Below are 16,120 nucleotides of genomic sequence, written 5' to 3' on the forward strand. Positions count from 1 at the left end.
AAATCTTCTGAAGCATGTTCAAAGATGACGGGGCATTTATGGGGAAAATATGTTTTCCCAATTTCAGTTCTAGCCTTAGGAACAGACAAGGACAGCAGCGATTGTGAATGAAGACTATATTGAGTGACTGATCTGGTCAGTAAAGAACAGCGATACAAACGCTTCGTACACAAAAGTGTACCAGAGCTTTAGCCTCCTGGTGGAGAGAGAGTTCCATTGCACCATAGCATACAAATCACAGTGATGGGTAAGTGATCTAGCGTTTGAAATACATCTTAAAGCACCATGATACACTGTGTCCAGAGTTTAAGGTACTTGCTGGGGCATATAGACAATAGTACCATAATCCAGCACTGATATAAAAAAAGTGCCTTGAACAATAATTTTTCTGACTAACTTTGAAAAGCAAGATAGAAACACAATTTCAACTTCAGTTTCTTGGTCAAGTTATTATACCCTAACCAAAAACTGTGGATAGATGGCGGCATTCACGCAAAACTGAAAGCGGGAAGCACAGCACTCAACCATGGAAAGATGTCAGGGAATATGGCAGAGTATAAAAAGTGTAGTTATTCCCTCCAGAAGGCAATCAAACAAGCAAAATGTCGGTATAGGGCCAAAGTGGAGTTTCAATTCAATGGCTCAGACACGAGACATGTCCCTTCCCCTTCATCTATGCTGATTGAAAATGATTTTAAAAATGACATCACCTGGGTTTACCTAGTCAATCTATCATAGAAAGAGCAGGTTTTCAATGTTTTGTACACAATGTATGAGGGATAACATAAAGCAGTGTTTCCCAAACACTGGGGACCCCAAGGGGTGCACATTTTGATATTTGCCCTTGCACTTCACAGCTGATTCAAATATTCAACTAATCCTCAAGCTTTGATTATTTGATAACTGTGTAAATCTCTGTGGTACTCTAATTAAGACAAAACATTTTCATTAACCTAGCACCATTAAAACACAACCTGTAAAGTGTTGATCCCATGTTCCGGGAGCTGAAATAAAAGATCCCAGAAATGTTCTATACGCACAAAAAGCATATTTTGTTCAATTGTTTTAAACAAATGTGTTTACATTCACATTTCAGTAATTTACAGTAGAGAGTGCGTTAATATTTTTTTATGTACCTGCTCAGCCCACAACCCTTGCACTGAGCTACATGGGACTACATCCCTAAATCCCCATTAGTGAGCATATCTCTTTTGCCAGATAGTCCATCCACCTGACAGGTGTGGCATAGTAAGAAGCTGATTAAACAGCATTATCATTACACAGGTGCACTTTGTGCTGGGGACAATAAAAGGCCACTCTAAAATGTGCAGTTGTCACACAACACAATGCCAGAGATGTTTCAAGTTTTGATGGAGCGTGGAATTGGCATGCTGACTGCAGGGATGTCCACCAGAGCTGTTGCCAGATAATTGAATGTTCATCTCTCTACCTTAAGCTGCCTACAAACATCATTTTAGAGAGTTTCACAGTAAGTCCAACCAGCCTCACATTGACAGACCACGTGTATGGCGCCATATGGGCGAGTAGTTTGCTAATGTCAACGTTGTGAACAGAGTGCCCCATGGTGGCAGTATTGTTATGGTATGGGCAGGCATAAGCTACGGACAACAAATGCAATTGCATTTTATCGATGGTAATTTGAATGCACAGAGATACCGTGAAGAAATCCTGAGGCCCATTGTCATGCTATTCATCCGGCCCCATCACATGTTTCAGCATAATAAGGCAGCACGGCCCCATGTTGTAAGGATCTGTACACAATTCCCCAGGAAGCTGAAAATGTCCCAGTAGTTTCATGGCCTGCATACTCACCAGACATGTCACCCATTGAGCACATGTAGGATGCTCTGGATCGAGATGTACGACAGCGTGCTCCAGTTCCGGACACTATCCAGCAACTTTGCACAGCCATTCGAGAGGAGTGGGACAACTTTCCACAGGCCACAATCAACAGCCTGATCAACTCTATGCAAAGGAGATGTGTCATACTGTATGAGGTAAATGGTGGTCACACCAGATACTGACTGCTTTTCTGATCCACGCCCCTAACTTTTTTATGACGGTATCTGTGACCAACAGATGCATATCTGTATTCCCTGTATTGTGAAGCCCTAACGAAAGATCGAAATAATTGAATGTAATTAACTGATGCAATGTAACATATTTGAAATGGTTGTTTATATTTTTGTTCAGTATACATTGTTTACATAGTAAAACAAGCCTATTTTGGGTTCTGACGATGTACGACATTTGAACTAAGCCCATGAGACAAATTATTTATTTTTTAATAAACAATATGTAGATATAATTAATTTAGAAGTCCAAAAATATGGATGCACCAATTACAGATTGCAACAAAACATGTAGTCAGTCTTTTGTGATAATATTACAGAAAACCACTACCCAGACAGACAAAATATGACTTATCCTGAGATATGGCTCACTAGAGATCATAAAGATGCTAGTTTTAAGCTTATCGTCAGATAACAGATTTCTGTACAATAGTCTATGTCAAAACCCATAATTAATTTTCTGTTGAGATGGTTCGCCTTCTCTTTCTTCTAGGCTGGATAAAGGTTGAGCACCTGGAAAGGATGGAATGAAGAGGGGAGGAATGATCGCTGAGATCAGAGATTAAACTTATGGTGTCGGAGAAAGGATTTTTCACCCAGATGTAAGTGTTGCCCGGCACCAGTTCAGGGGAGCTGCAGTGGTCGGGTAATGTGAGGTAGTGAGGGGAAGCCATGGCTTTGAAATGGCCATGCGAGGCAAGCAAAGACAAGGCGTTTACCATCCCGATGGACCGCTTGTTCATCTTCACGGACACACTCTCCACTGTCCCCAGCAGACCTGGACAAACACACACACACTTTCAGATCAGCATTGTGAAGCCAATGTACATCAGTGTCAAAATGAGAGTAGATTCAAGGGCTTCCCACTGTTCTTACTAAAGATCAAAGTAGTGAGTAATGTTTCCTGTCATCTTGTGCTTTAAACTGGAGGTCTTACCTCTGCTGTGACACAGGACTTCAGTCTTCAGATCCCCCAGTGGTAGAAGCCTGGGTCCTGAGGATAATGAACAACAGTCTAATCAAATGGACAGAGACAGACTCCAGGCAGAGACACATCAGAAGACTCCTTCTTTATCTTATATTAACTAGATATAGAATTCAATATTCATATCACTTGTCTGACTTGTAGGTTGGTCTTTCAGAGACCTTTCAGAGATAAACAGACGCAACTCAAGCTGTGGCATAAATCACAGATCGATTGTATCCTGTTCCCACTGACCTGGAATCACGTTCTTGGTGGTGTTGTGTGGTTCAGGCCTTGGGTGCAGGACCCCGGCGCAGCAAGACCACAGGGAGGCATTGGGATAGCGGTGCCCACAGCAGGTGAACCCTGGCTGGGTAGGGTAGAGCAGGTCTAGCCCTGGGGCAGAACAGCAGGTCTGGGTGGAGCCGGCCTCCATCAGGACACTCCCACAGCACTGGGCCTCACCTGAGAGTCTGCCCTGAACCTGCAGGTCGTACAGAGTCCCTGCACAGCACTTCATCTGGCTGCTGCTGGGGTTGTACACCTTCCCTCCACAGCAGGACATGTTTCCCAACCTGTTGTGTCTGTGCAGAGAGAAAACATTTGACCTCCCGATAGAAAGAGAGCTGTCGTGTTGGGTGAACTCAGAGCCATATTGTTCAGATTATTTATCATTTCATGGATTTTACCCATTATACTTTGATGAATATAGCACTCAAGGAAATGCAATCTGGAGAGTCTAGCAGCAATAAGAATGATTCGTTTTAGCCCATTGATTGCTTGTTTCATGGCCAAAGTATTAAGTAATGGCATCGGTATTAATTCAGACTGCCATGCAACTTCCTGAGGACCTAACTAGGAGGTCGTGACCCACAGTTTGAGCCTTTAACATTGGAGCATTGTTTGTTAATTATGTGTTCGACCACGTTTCCACAGACTTTAGATCAGCTTGTGAAGCTGCTGAAGAGTGTAAAAACATGCAGTACCAGCCAAAAGTTTGGACACACCTACTCATTCCAGGGTTTTTCTTTATTTTTAATGTTTTCTACATTGTAGAACAATAGTGAAGACATGAAAACTATGAAATAACACATATGGAATCATGTAGTAACCAAAAAAAGTGTTAAACAAATCAAAATATATCTCTCATGAGGACCGCCACAGGAATGGAAAGTAGCCACCCTTTGCCTTAATGCCAGCTTTGCACACGCTTGGCATTCTCTCAACCAGCTTTACCTGGAATGCTTTTCCAACAGTCTTGGAGTTTCTACATATGTTGAGCACTTGTTGGCTGCTTTTCCTTCAATCTGCGGTCCAACTCATCCCAAAATCTCAATTGGGTTGAGTTCAGGTGATTGTGGAGGCCAGGTCATCTGATGCAGCACTCCATCACTCTCCTTCTTGGTCAGATAGCCCTTACACAGCCTGGAGGTGTGTTGGGTTATTGTCCTGTTGAAATACAAATGATCGTCCCACCAAGCACAAACCAGATGGGACGGCTTATCGCCACAGAATGTTGTGGTTGCCATGCTGGTTAAGTGTGCCTTGAATTTTAAATAAATCACTGACAGTGTCACCAGCACAGCCCTCCCCTACACACACCATCACACCTCCATGCTTCACAGTAGGAACCACACATGCAGAGATCATCCGTTCACCTACTCTGCGTTTCACAAAGACAAGGTGGTTGGAACCAAATATATAAAATATGGACTCATCAGACCAAAGGACAGATTTCCACAAGCCCAAGCAAGTATCTTCTTCTTATTGGTGTCCTTTAGTAGTGGTTTCCTTGCAGCAATTCAACCATTTATTGAAACATTTATTTTACCCTTATTTTACCAGGTAAGTTGACTGAGATCACATTCTCATTTACAGCAATGACCTGGGGAATAGTTACAGGGAGGGGAAAGGAGGGGGGATGAATGCCAATTATAAACTGGGGATGATTAGGTGGCCATGATGTTATGAAGGCCAGATTGGGAATTTAGCCAGGACACCGGGGTTAACACCCCTATTCTTACGATAAGTGACATGGGATCTTAAGAGACCACAGGCCCGATCAGACCATGAAGGTTGAGAGAATGCCAAGAGTGTGCAAAGCTGTCATCAAGGCAAAGGGTGGCTACTTTGAAGAATCTCAAATATAACATATTTTGATGTGTTTAACACTTTTTTGTTACTACATGATTCCATGTGTTATTTCATAGTTTTGATGTCTTATTCTACAATGTAGAAAATAGTAAAAATAATTGAAAACCTTGGAATGAGTAGGTATGTCCAAACCTTTGACTGGTACTTAAGTAGATTCAAGTGTTTTTTTTGTTTTGTTGTTTTTTTGTTGAATTTTACCTCTTTTTCTCCCCAATTTCGTGGTATCCAATTATCTTGTCTCATCGCTACAACTCCCGTACGGGCTCGGGAGAGACGAAGGTTGAAAGTCATGCGTCCTCCGATACACAACCCAACCAAGCCGCACTGCTTCTTAACACAGCGCCATTTAACCCGGAAGCCAGCCGCACCAATGTGTCGGAGGAAACACCGTGCATCCAACCTTGGTTAGCGCGCACTGCGCCCGGCCCGCCACAGGAGTCACTGGTGCGCGATGAGACAAGGATTTCCCTACCAAACCCTCCCTAACCCGGACGACGCTAGGCTAATTGTGCGTCGCCCCATGGACCTCCCGGTCGCGGCCGGTTACGACAGAACCTGGGCGCGAACCCAGAGTCTCTGGTGGCACAGCTGGCGCTGCAGTACAGCTCCCTTAACCAGTGTGCCACCCGGGAGGCCCCTCAAGTGTTTTTTAAAAAGTAATTCCCATCTGTGTCCGGTATGCCCTCATACATGGTACACTTTTCTGTATTCCAAATATACACTTCAGTCAATAATTAACAACATTTACTTGGAACAAACATTAGTAACATTCCTCAAATGCCAAACAAGAGTCAACCAGTTTCCTCCTAGAGTCAGACACACAACAGGGCGAAGTACAAAAAACAACTACCCATTGTCTGACCCCTTTCTTAGAGACCAAAAAGCAGACACAACATGTCTTAAGAGATGTCTGGCTGTCTAACTGTCTGAACGCCTCGTGACTGGAACAAGGGAAGTGAAGTGCAGAACAGTTGGGGACCTTTTGGCTGCAGCAGTAGACGCCCTGTTGAACCATGTCTGGGAGGCTAACGTACAGTAGTCTGTATGACATGGCGCATCCATTTGGCCGCCCACAGAATTGTTCCACATCCTGAGGGAGCGGAACAGTGGGAATGTTCTTTTGAATCACAATTAAATCCATCAATGTCTCTCACACACAAGCACACAAAGATGCACACCCAGTCTCACACAGTGGGTGGGGAAATAGTTTCTGCAGTTAATTATAGTACAAACGCGGAACGTTAGTCCATCGTATCCGCTGGTTAACGGTGAATTATTTGGTGACTGTAGAGTCCAATCTGAGATACACAAACTTTATTGCAGGTGGGGCCTATGCAGCGGGTGTTGGAGGAGGCAGGCATGGTTGCACGTCTCCTGAGCAGTTTTTGCTGTCTTCTTTGTGCTCCTCTCTGGCAGAGCTGCCGCCAGGTGGAACGGTCGGCATCGGCGTCCACCAGGTCTGTGGGTTTGATGTTGCACTTCTTCAGCAGCGTTTTCAGCTGGTCCTTGTAGCGCTTCGTCTGCCCCCCTGCAGAACGCCGACCAAGATGTAGCTGGCCATACAGGATCTTCCATGGCAAGCACTCCTGAGACATTCTAATGACATGCCCAAGCCAGCACAGTTGGTGCTGGGTGACCATGGCCTCCATACTCTTGCAGTTGGTCTTAGCAAGTATTTCTGTATGCGCCACACGGTTGCACCAGGTGATTCATAGGATTGCTGCAGGCATCTTATGTGGAATCGTTCAAGCTGCTTGTTGTGGCAACTGTAAGTGACCCAGGCGTTACAGCTCTAAAGAAGTGTGGTGATGCAGATGGCTTGATAGACAGCGACTTTGGTGTGGAGGTGGAGATCCCTGTTTTTTGGAAGACCTTGTGTCTGAGTTTCCAGAAGGCAGCTGATGCTTGCTTACTCCAAAGGGCACTGACTCTGGACAGACAAATTTGATTAGAACGCCCCATAGTAGTTCCCTGCTTACAGTGTCAAAGGCCTTGGAGAGGTTGACAAAGGCCATGAACAGGTCCTGTTGTTGTTCACGTCACTTCTCCTGGAGTTGCTGTGTCGTGAATATCATGTAAACGTACTCCTCTTCTTTCTGAAGCCGCATTGTGACTCTGGCAGCATCACCTTGGCCAGGACCTTGCAGGCAACAGCCAGAAGGGATATCCCTTCTGGATGGTGGATGGTTATGGTCTTGAATGGGTAGACGGACAGGCAGTTCTTCCAGGATGGAGTGGTCTGTAGGACAGCGCTGATTGAGTAGTGCTTCAAAGTGGTCAGCCCACCTGATCAGGATCTGGTTTTGGTCCTTCAAGAGAGAGACCATCAGCTGTTTTCAGGGTGGTGATGGAGCGACTTCTAGAGCCAGGGGTAGCTTTAGCTGAATTGCATGTAGTTTTCGTCTGCATAAATGTGTATTTCCTGTGCCTTATTCGTCCGCCATTCGTTCTGCAGAGCATCCAAGGTTGTTTGCACGGCCTTGCGTGATGCACACCATTGCTGGCAGAGGGTAGCAGATGTGGGGCTGTTTAGAGGAGCCCTGTGCGCTTTGTGGATATTGTCCAGTAATGTTTGCGATGGTGTCCGAGTTCTCATCAAATCAGTCTTGATGTTTCCTACCTCTGTAGCCAGTGGAGTGGGCCTCTGCACTCAGAAGAGGCTCAGTTTCCCTCAGCATTTCAGAGAGAGAGCTACGGAACTTTCACAAGCTGGGTACAGTGCAGATGCCTCTTACTGTACTTCTGCAGGCGCGTATTTTCACCTGGAGTTAAGGCAGTATCATACGGTGATCTGTCCAGCATTCTGCACCCCTCATGGCACGTGTCAGCAGGACGTCAATAATGTCAGAACGTCTCACTATGCAGTAGTCGATCCGGTGCCAGTGTTTGGAGCGTGGGTGCATCCATAGTGTTTTATATTTGTTCTTCTGCTGAAACAAGGTGTTAGTGACAATGAGATCAAAGCTGTTCTTAGCGCCTTAGTTCTGCCCTAAGGCACTCTGAACTGCTCTTGCGGACAGTGATAACCCCACGTCTTCGGGATAAACTTCCTACAATTTACAGCCTTCCAGAGCTACTCACTTGTGTCCGTTGCAGCAGATTTCATACTGAGGGTAGTATGTCTCCTCCTCACAGCAGTGTTTGCCTGGATCGTTGAGATGAACGCGTGAGCCACACACCATGTCACGGGATGGCAGATACAAGTGACCACCTGGGGAGCACTGGTACCCATCCTCCACCTCATGGTGCAAGGTCTGGTTACAGCACAGCACCCCTCGGTCCTCTACACCATACGGAGTTGTACCACAGCACTGGGAGAGAGACACACCAGTCAGCAGGGTAACAACACACACACAAACACACAGCATGTATAACAGACACACATACAGACAACTTCATACACTCACAAACGGTAGCATGCAAATTCACACAATCTCAAAAGAAAGTCCACATGCTAGAAAAGAGTCTAACTTTCTTACCAGTTAACACATCCTCTACCAACAGAGTGTGAAGCGATAAAAGAGACCCAATGAGAACTATCGTTATCCATTGTCTGACTAACGCTCACACAGACGAGGAGACACTAACTGGTTGTGGGTTGGGACTTACAGAACTAACAATGCAGATGGAAATGACATAGTACAGCATATAGCCCAAGTAAAGCAATCACCAATAGAAATATTAATAGTTACTAGCAAAACATGGGGCAGATTTTCTCCCTAATAGACTTTTAGATCAAGCACCAGTCTAATATATTGTCCTTGAGTATAGAACACCCACTTCCCACTGGGGACTTGTATGAACATTCTGACAGGACTGTAAATGGGTCTGTGGACAATGTATAGTTTCAGGCTCGTCTTCAGATATTTAGACTTTTTTTTAAATACATCCCTGTACTGTACAGCTTTTGTCTTTATTGCTTGACCAACAACTCCTCAGCAAGCGGATGGAGGATTTAGCTGTTTTACTTCAATTTGACTGAGATGAGGACACATTTTTTACATAGCGGAGGAGGTTCAGTGAACTAAGCTTTAGCTATAGGCCTAAGATCTATGGGCTAATGGACTTACCAGGTTTTTCCCAAACACCCTTCTGGACAGTTTCCCGGCACAGCAGATGTTCATGTCTGGATTGTAACAGACACAGCTAACACCTGGTTAGAGAGATGGGAAGGATGGAGTACAGTGATAGTGATGGAGGTGACCCACATGGAAAAATTACTAGCTTACCATAGAACACTACAGAAATTACTAGAAAATGATATAGTAAACTGCAGTATACTACTATAGTATCCCTCAATCATGTGTAGTATTTACAATACAACGTTGTAATATAGAATACTACAGTAAACAATAGTGTTATCTGGAAAAAAACACTACTGTAAAAAATACAGTACATTTACATTACATTTAAGTCATTTAGCAGACGCTCTTATCCAGAGCGACTTACAAATTGGGTAATGTCCTAATGTCCTCACAAACAGTAATGTCCTCACAAACACTACAGTCCACCCCCCCCCACCCCATTTTTATTAAACTATAGTAAATACTACAGTATTCTATGTTCATATATACTCTGCCCATTCCCCTCCCCCATATCACAATTTGGGCCACCCATAAGTGACAAACCACCATGCCAAGTATAGACCATATTGTGTTCCTTACAGGTTATAGAAAAGAGCAGAATCACTGAACTATCCACTGCACAGTCCTGCCTTATGGAAAATGTGCTCTTTTAGCATTTCTTCAGTAGGTTTCCTCAAGGAGAAAGCCTCCACTTCTATGTCAAATACAATAAAATAAAAACACTATAGTAAATACTAAAGTAATGCAAAAGCAGTACAGGAATACTACAGTATAGTACAGTCCGCAGAAACACTACATTAAATACTACAGTAGAGTACAGTCTGCAAAAACACTACATTAATTACTATAGTATATACACTACAGTTATTTTACTACATTATATATACTATAGTTATCTGTAAATACTACAGTAAAGTCAGCAAAAACATAACAGTGAACACTATAGTATTTATACCATAGTATACGATAGTATTTTTTTCAAATCAAATTAAGAATGGTAAATAAATCCATGTCAACCAGGCTAATATATAGTCCATTCGGAAAGTATTCAGACTCCTTGGCTTTTTGCTACGTTACAGCCTTATTAAAAATTAAAAACAAATACCTTATTTACTTAAATATTCATACCCTTTGCTATGATACCTGAAATTGAGCTCATGTGCATCTTGGTCCCATTGATCATCCTTGAGATGTTTCTACAACTTGATTGGAGTCGTACCTGTGGTATATTCAATTGACCCAATGGTCACTCTGATAGAGCTCCAGAATTCCACTGTGAAGATGTGAGAACCTTCCAGAAGGACAACCATCTCTGCAGTACTCCACCAATCAGGCCTTTATGGTACAGTGGCCAGACGGAAGCCACTCCTCAGTAAATGGCACCTAAAGGACTCTCCACGAGAAACAAGATTCTCTGGTCTGATGAAACCAAGATTTGAACTCTGGCGTGAATGCCAAGTGTCACGTCTGGATGAAACCAGGCACCTCTCATCACCTGGCCTATACCATCCCTACGATGAAGCATGTTGGTGGCAGCATTATGCTGTGTGGGGATGTTTTTCACCGGCAGGGACTGGGAGACTCGTCAGGATCGAGGGAAAGTTGAACAGAGCAATGTACAGAAAGATCCTTGATGAAAAGGAGGTCCACCGCACTCAGGACCACAGACTGGGGTGAAGGTTCACCTTCAAACAGGACAACAAACCTAAGTATACAGCCAAGACAACGCAGTAGTGGCCTCGAGACAAAATCTCTTGAGAGACTTGAAAAGAGCTGTGCAGCAACGATCCCCAGCCAACCTGACAGAGCTTGAGAGGATCTGCAGAAAAGAATGGGAGAAACTTCCCAAATACAGGTGTGCCAAGCTTGTAGTATCATACCCAAGAAGACCCTAGGCTGTAATTGCTGCCAAAGGTTCTTCAAGAAAGTACTGAGTAAAGGGTCTGAATAATTATGTAAATGTGATATTTCAGTTTTTGCTTCGTCATTATGGGGTATTGTGTGTAGATTGCTGAGGAATAAGGCTGTAATGTAACAAAATGTGGAAAAGGCGAAGGCGTCTGAATACTTTCTGAATGCACTGTACGTGTGCAATAGATAAAAAACAGGTGAGACAAATGCGTCAATCATTTTGAAAAAAAGTTGATAGAATTACAGGGAGAATGTTTTGAAAGGGCAGCCCCCTGTGAGCATGACACATTTTATAGAAAAGGTTATGTCTACTTTCTTGTTTGGGCCTCTTGGAGACAGAGTGTTGAGGGAATGTATCCAAAAGGACTCCAAACGGAAATTGTCAATGTTACAGATTCTACAGACATGTTTTAACTGACTGATCGGGAGGCTTTTCTTTGGGAGGATTAGGGTGGAAACTACCACATCTTAGAAGCGTGTTTCGTTCTGTGGGCTTGCTGTATAGATCGGTGAGGAGTGTCATTTTCTTTGGTGATCTGAATGTCAAGGAAACTGACACTAGAGTAATCAAAGTACGTGGTGAAACGAAGATGATCATTTTACTTATTAAGAAACTCATGTAACATCTCAAGACTCCCATTAAATAATATCAATACATAATTTATATAACGTCGATATAGTTTGATCTTCAATAGAAAGGGATTTTGCTCATGCAATCGTGTTCTATAAGTCCCATAAAGATTGGCATAATTGGGGGCCATCGTACTCCCCATAGCAGTTCCTATATTGGTAGAAAAAAGTTACTTCTATACATAAAACTGCTATTTGTGAGTACCAACTTTGCTAGGTATCTGATACATGAGGAGCTAGGCCCGAGAGTCTATAGGGCATGGTTCTAAAAAGAAGCTCAGAGCCTCTAGGCCACCTTGGTGGGGTATTGACAATCTTCGCTCTCGCACTAACTCTCTTTTATCCTGTCATCTTTTATCCTGGTGTCCCCCAGGGCTCGGTTCTAGGTCCTCTGCTCTTCTCTCTATACACCAAGTCACTCAGCTCTGTCATATCCTCACTGGTCTCTCTTATCATTACTTGGCGGGTGACAACTACTTTTCTCCTTCATCCCTTTTGACACCAAGGTGGCGACACATGTCTCTGCGTGCCAGGCAGATATCTCAGCTTGGATGTCAGCCCACCACCTAAAGCTCAACCTCGACAAGAAGGCCTGTCTGCTCAAAGACATCTCCATCATGGTTGACAACTCCAGTGTCGCCCTGCCAGAGTGCAAAGAACTTTGTGTGACCCTGTCGTTTTCTGCAAAGACTCACTCCTGTAGGTTCATGCTTTACAACATCCGTAGAGTAAGACCCCACCTCACACAGGGAGCGGCACTGCTCCTAATCCAGGCACTTGTCATCTCCCATCTGGACTACTGCAACTCACTGTTGGCTGGGCTCCCTGCTTGTGCCATCAAACCACTGCAACTTATCCAGAATGCTGCAGCCCGCCTGGTTTTCAACCTTCCCAGGTTCTCCCATGTCAACCCGGTCCGCCGCACACTCGCATCCACTAAAATACCATGGTGCTTGCCTACGGAACAGCAAGAGGGACTGCCCCTCCCTACCTTCAGGCTATGCTCAAACCTTACACCCCAACCTGAGGACTCTGCTCTGCCACCTCTGGTCTCTTGAGCCTCCCAATCCTACGGGAGAGCATCTCCCGCTCAGGCCAGTCCAAGTTCTCCTCTGTCCTAGCACCCCAATGCTGGAACTGGTGAAATTAGAGGGCACGCAATTAAAATAAATAATCATAAAATTAATGGATATTAAACATTTAGGTACATACAGTGGGGAGAACAAGTATTTGATACACTGCCAATTTTGCAGGTTTCCTACTTACAAAGCATGTAGAGGTCTGTACTTTTTATCATAGGTAAATTCAACTGTGAGAGACGGAATCTAAAAAAAAAATCCAGAAAATCACATTGTATGATTTTTAAGTAATTAATTAGCATTTTATTGCATGACATAAGTATTTGAACACCTACCAACCAGTAAGAATTCCGGCTCTCACAGACCTGTTAGTTTTTCTTTAAGAATCCCTCCTGTTCTCCACTCATTACCTGTATTAACTGCACCTGTTTGAACTCGTTACCTGTATAAAAGACACCTGTCCACACACTCAATCAAACAGACTCCAACCTCTCCACAATGGCCAAGACCAGAGAGCTGTGTAAGGACATCAGGGATAAAATTGTAGACCTGCACAAGGCTGGGATGGGCTACAGGACAATAGGCAAGCAGCTTGGTGAGAAGGCAACAACTGTTGGCGCAATTATTAGAAAATGGAAGAAGTTCAAGATGACGGTCAATCACCCTCGGGCTGGGGCCCCATGCAAGATCTCACCTCGTGGGGCATCAATGATCATGAGGAAGGTGAGGGATCAGCCCAGAACTACACGGCAGGACCTGGTCAATGACCTGAAGAGAGCTGGGACCACAGTCTCAAAGAAAACCATTAGTAACACACTACGCCGTGATGGATTAAAATCCTGCAGCGCATGCAAGGTCCCCCTGCTCAAGCCAGCGCATGTCCAGGCCCGTCTGAAGTTTGCTAATGACTATCTGGATGATCCAGAGGAGTAATGGGAGAAGGTCATGTGGTCTGATGAGACAAAAATAGAGCTTTTTGGTCTAAACTCCACTCGCCGTGTTTGGAGGAAGAAGAAGGATGAGTACAACCCCAAGAACATCATCCCAACCGTGAAGCATGGAGGTGGAAACATAATTCTTTGGGGATGCTTTTCTACAAAGGGGACAGGACGACTGCACCGTATTGAGGGGAGGATGGATGGGGCCATATATCGCGAGATCTTGGCCAACAACCTCCTTCCCTCAGTAAGAGCATTGAAGATGGGTCGTGGCTGGGTCATCAGCATGACAACGACCCAAACCACACAGCCAGGGCAACTAAGGAGTGGCTCCGAAAGAAGCATCTCAAGGTCCTGGAGTGGCCTATCCAGTCTCCAGACCTGAACCCAATAGAAAATCTTTGGAGGGAGCTGAAAGTCCGTATTGCCCAGCGACAGCCCCAAAACCTGAAGGATCTGGAGAAGGTCTGTATGGAGGAGTGGGCCAAAATCCCTGCTTGCAGTGTGTGCAAACCTGGTCAAGAACTACAGGCAACTTATGATCTCTGTAATTGCAAACAAAGGTTTCTATCCCAAATATTAAGTTCTGCTTTTCTGATGTATCAAATACTTATATCATGCAATAAAATGCAAATTAATTACTTAAAAATCATATAAACTCGGCATTGTAATAAAATACTTGATCTCACCACTGTATATATTGGTTAAAAGCTTAAATTCTTGTTCATCTAACTGCATTGTCTGATTTACAATAGGCTTTACAGCAAAGCATGCCATGCGATTGTTTGAGGACGGTGCCCCACATCAACATATTTTTCTACCGGCAAAGGCTTCATAAAAATCACAAATAGCGATGAAATATTCACTTACTATTTGAAAATATTCCTCTGATTTGTAATCCAAAGGGTCCCAGCTACAACATGTATGGTCGTTTTGTTAGATAAAATCCTTCTTTATATCCCAAAATGCCCATTTAGTTGGCGCCATCGATTTGAGTAATCCACTCGTTCAGCATGCAGAGAAAGGAATCCAAAAAGCTACCACTAAACTTTGTTAGAACAAGTCAAAATATCTAATCCTCAGGTACCTTAAAATGTAATTAAACTATAATATTTCATTCGGAAAGAAGTATGTTCAATAGGAAAGCAAAATTAGCAGGTACGAGTCCTCTTCGTCGTGAGTTCACAGACTGATTTCCAACTCTGACTCCCAGTACTAAAACTCAAAATTCTTCATCGTTTGGGAAGAAAGAAGCCTGAACCCTTGAACAAAGACTGTTGACATCTAGTGGAAGCCATAGGAATTGAAATCTGGTTGCTGGATTTGGATATGACCCTATAACTTCCATTGTAAGAGCATGGGCTTTCACAATAAAATAATTTCCGGGTAGGTTTTTCTTTGGATTTTCTCCTACCATATCTATTGTGTTATAGTCTCATACATTATTTTAACATTTCTACAATCTTCAAAGTGTTTTCTATTATATGCATATCCTGGCTTCTGGGCCTGACTTAAAGGCAGTTTACTTTGGGCACGTCAGTCAGACGGAAATTCAGAAAAAAGGATCCTAGCCTGAAAAAGTTTTTAAGATGAATGCACTAACTGTAAGTCACTCTGTATAAGAGCGTCTGCTAAATGACTAAAATGTAAATGTAAAATTGACCGAATGTTTATGCCTGTAGAGCAGTAGAGTCTCCTCAGAGTAGGAAGGGGAGGACCATCCTCAATTAATTTAATAATCATCTAAATAGTGAAACATTTAAAAAAAGTTAGCATTTTTAGGTAAACCTATACTAAATATATTCACATCAACAAATAATTGATTAAAATACACTGAAGGTCTACAGTTGCCTCAACAGCACTCTGTAGGTTGGCACCATGGTTTAGCCGGAGGACAATTAGCTTCTGTTCTCCTCTGGGTACATTGACTACAATACAAAACCTAGGAGACTCATGGTTCTCACACCCTCCCATAAACTTACACAGTAATTATGACAACCTCTGGAGGACGTCCTCCAACATATCAGAACTCTTCCAGCATGAACTGACATGTTGTCCACCCAATCAAAGGTTCAGAGAATTAATCTAGTACTGAAAGCCTAAGCTACAGCTAGCTAGCACTGCAGTGCATAACATGTGGTGATTAGTTGACTCAAAGAGAGAGAAAGACTATAGTTGAACAGTTTTGAGCAAATTAATTTCTTCCAAAATTAAGGAGAAGCAAGAGAGAGAGAGATTTGGTTGTATTTAAAAAAAAATGCAGCTA

General features: G+C 43.5%; 1 protein-coding gene across 1 annotated transcript; it reads right to left on the reverse strand.

Annotated features, from left to right (window-relative positions):
* Positions 1 to 2,076: 2,076 nt before the first annotated feature.
* LOC123992422 (galaxin-like) lies at positions 2,077 to 9,381 on the reverse strand. The gene is made up of 5 exons (XM_046293563.1): positions 9,282 to 9,381; positions 8,293 to 8,522; positions 3,313 to 3,641; positions 3,031 to 3,087; positions 2,077 to 2,871 (listed from the first exon to the last, which is right to left on the reverse strand). The coding sequence occupies exons 1-5, from the start codon at positions 9,333 to 9,335 to the stop codon at positions 2,546 to 2,548; spliced, it is 996 nt and encodes a 331-aa protein (XP_046149519.1). The 5' UTR covers positions 9,336 to 9,381; the 3' UTR covers positions 2,077 to 2,545.
* Positions 9,382 to 16,120: the final 6,739 nt, after the last annotated feature.

Source organism: Oncorhynchus gorbuscha, linkage group LG13, assembly GCF_021184085.1.
Source record: "Oncorhynchus gorbuscha isolate QuinsamMale2020 ecotype Even-year linkage group LG13, OgorEven_v1.0, whole genome shotgun sequence".
NCBI classification, from domain to species: domain Eukaryota; kingdom Metazoa; phylum Chordata; class Actinopteri; order Salmoniformes; family Salmonidae; genus Oncorhynchus; species Oncorhynchus gorbuscha.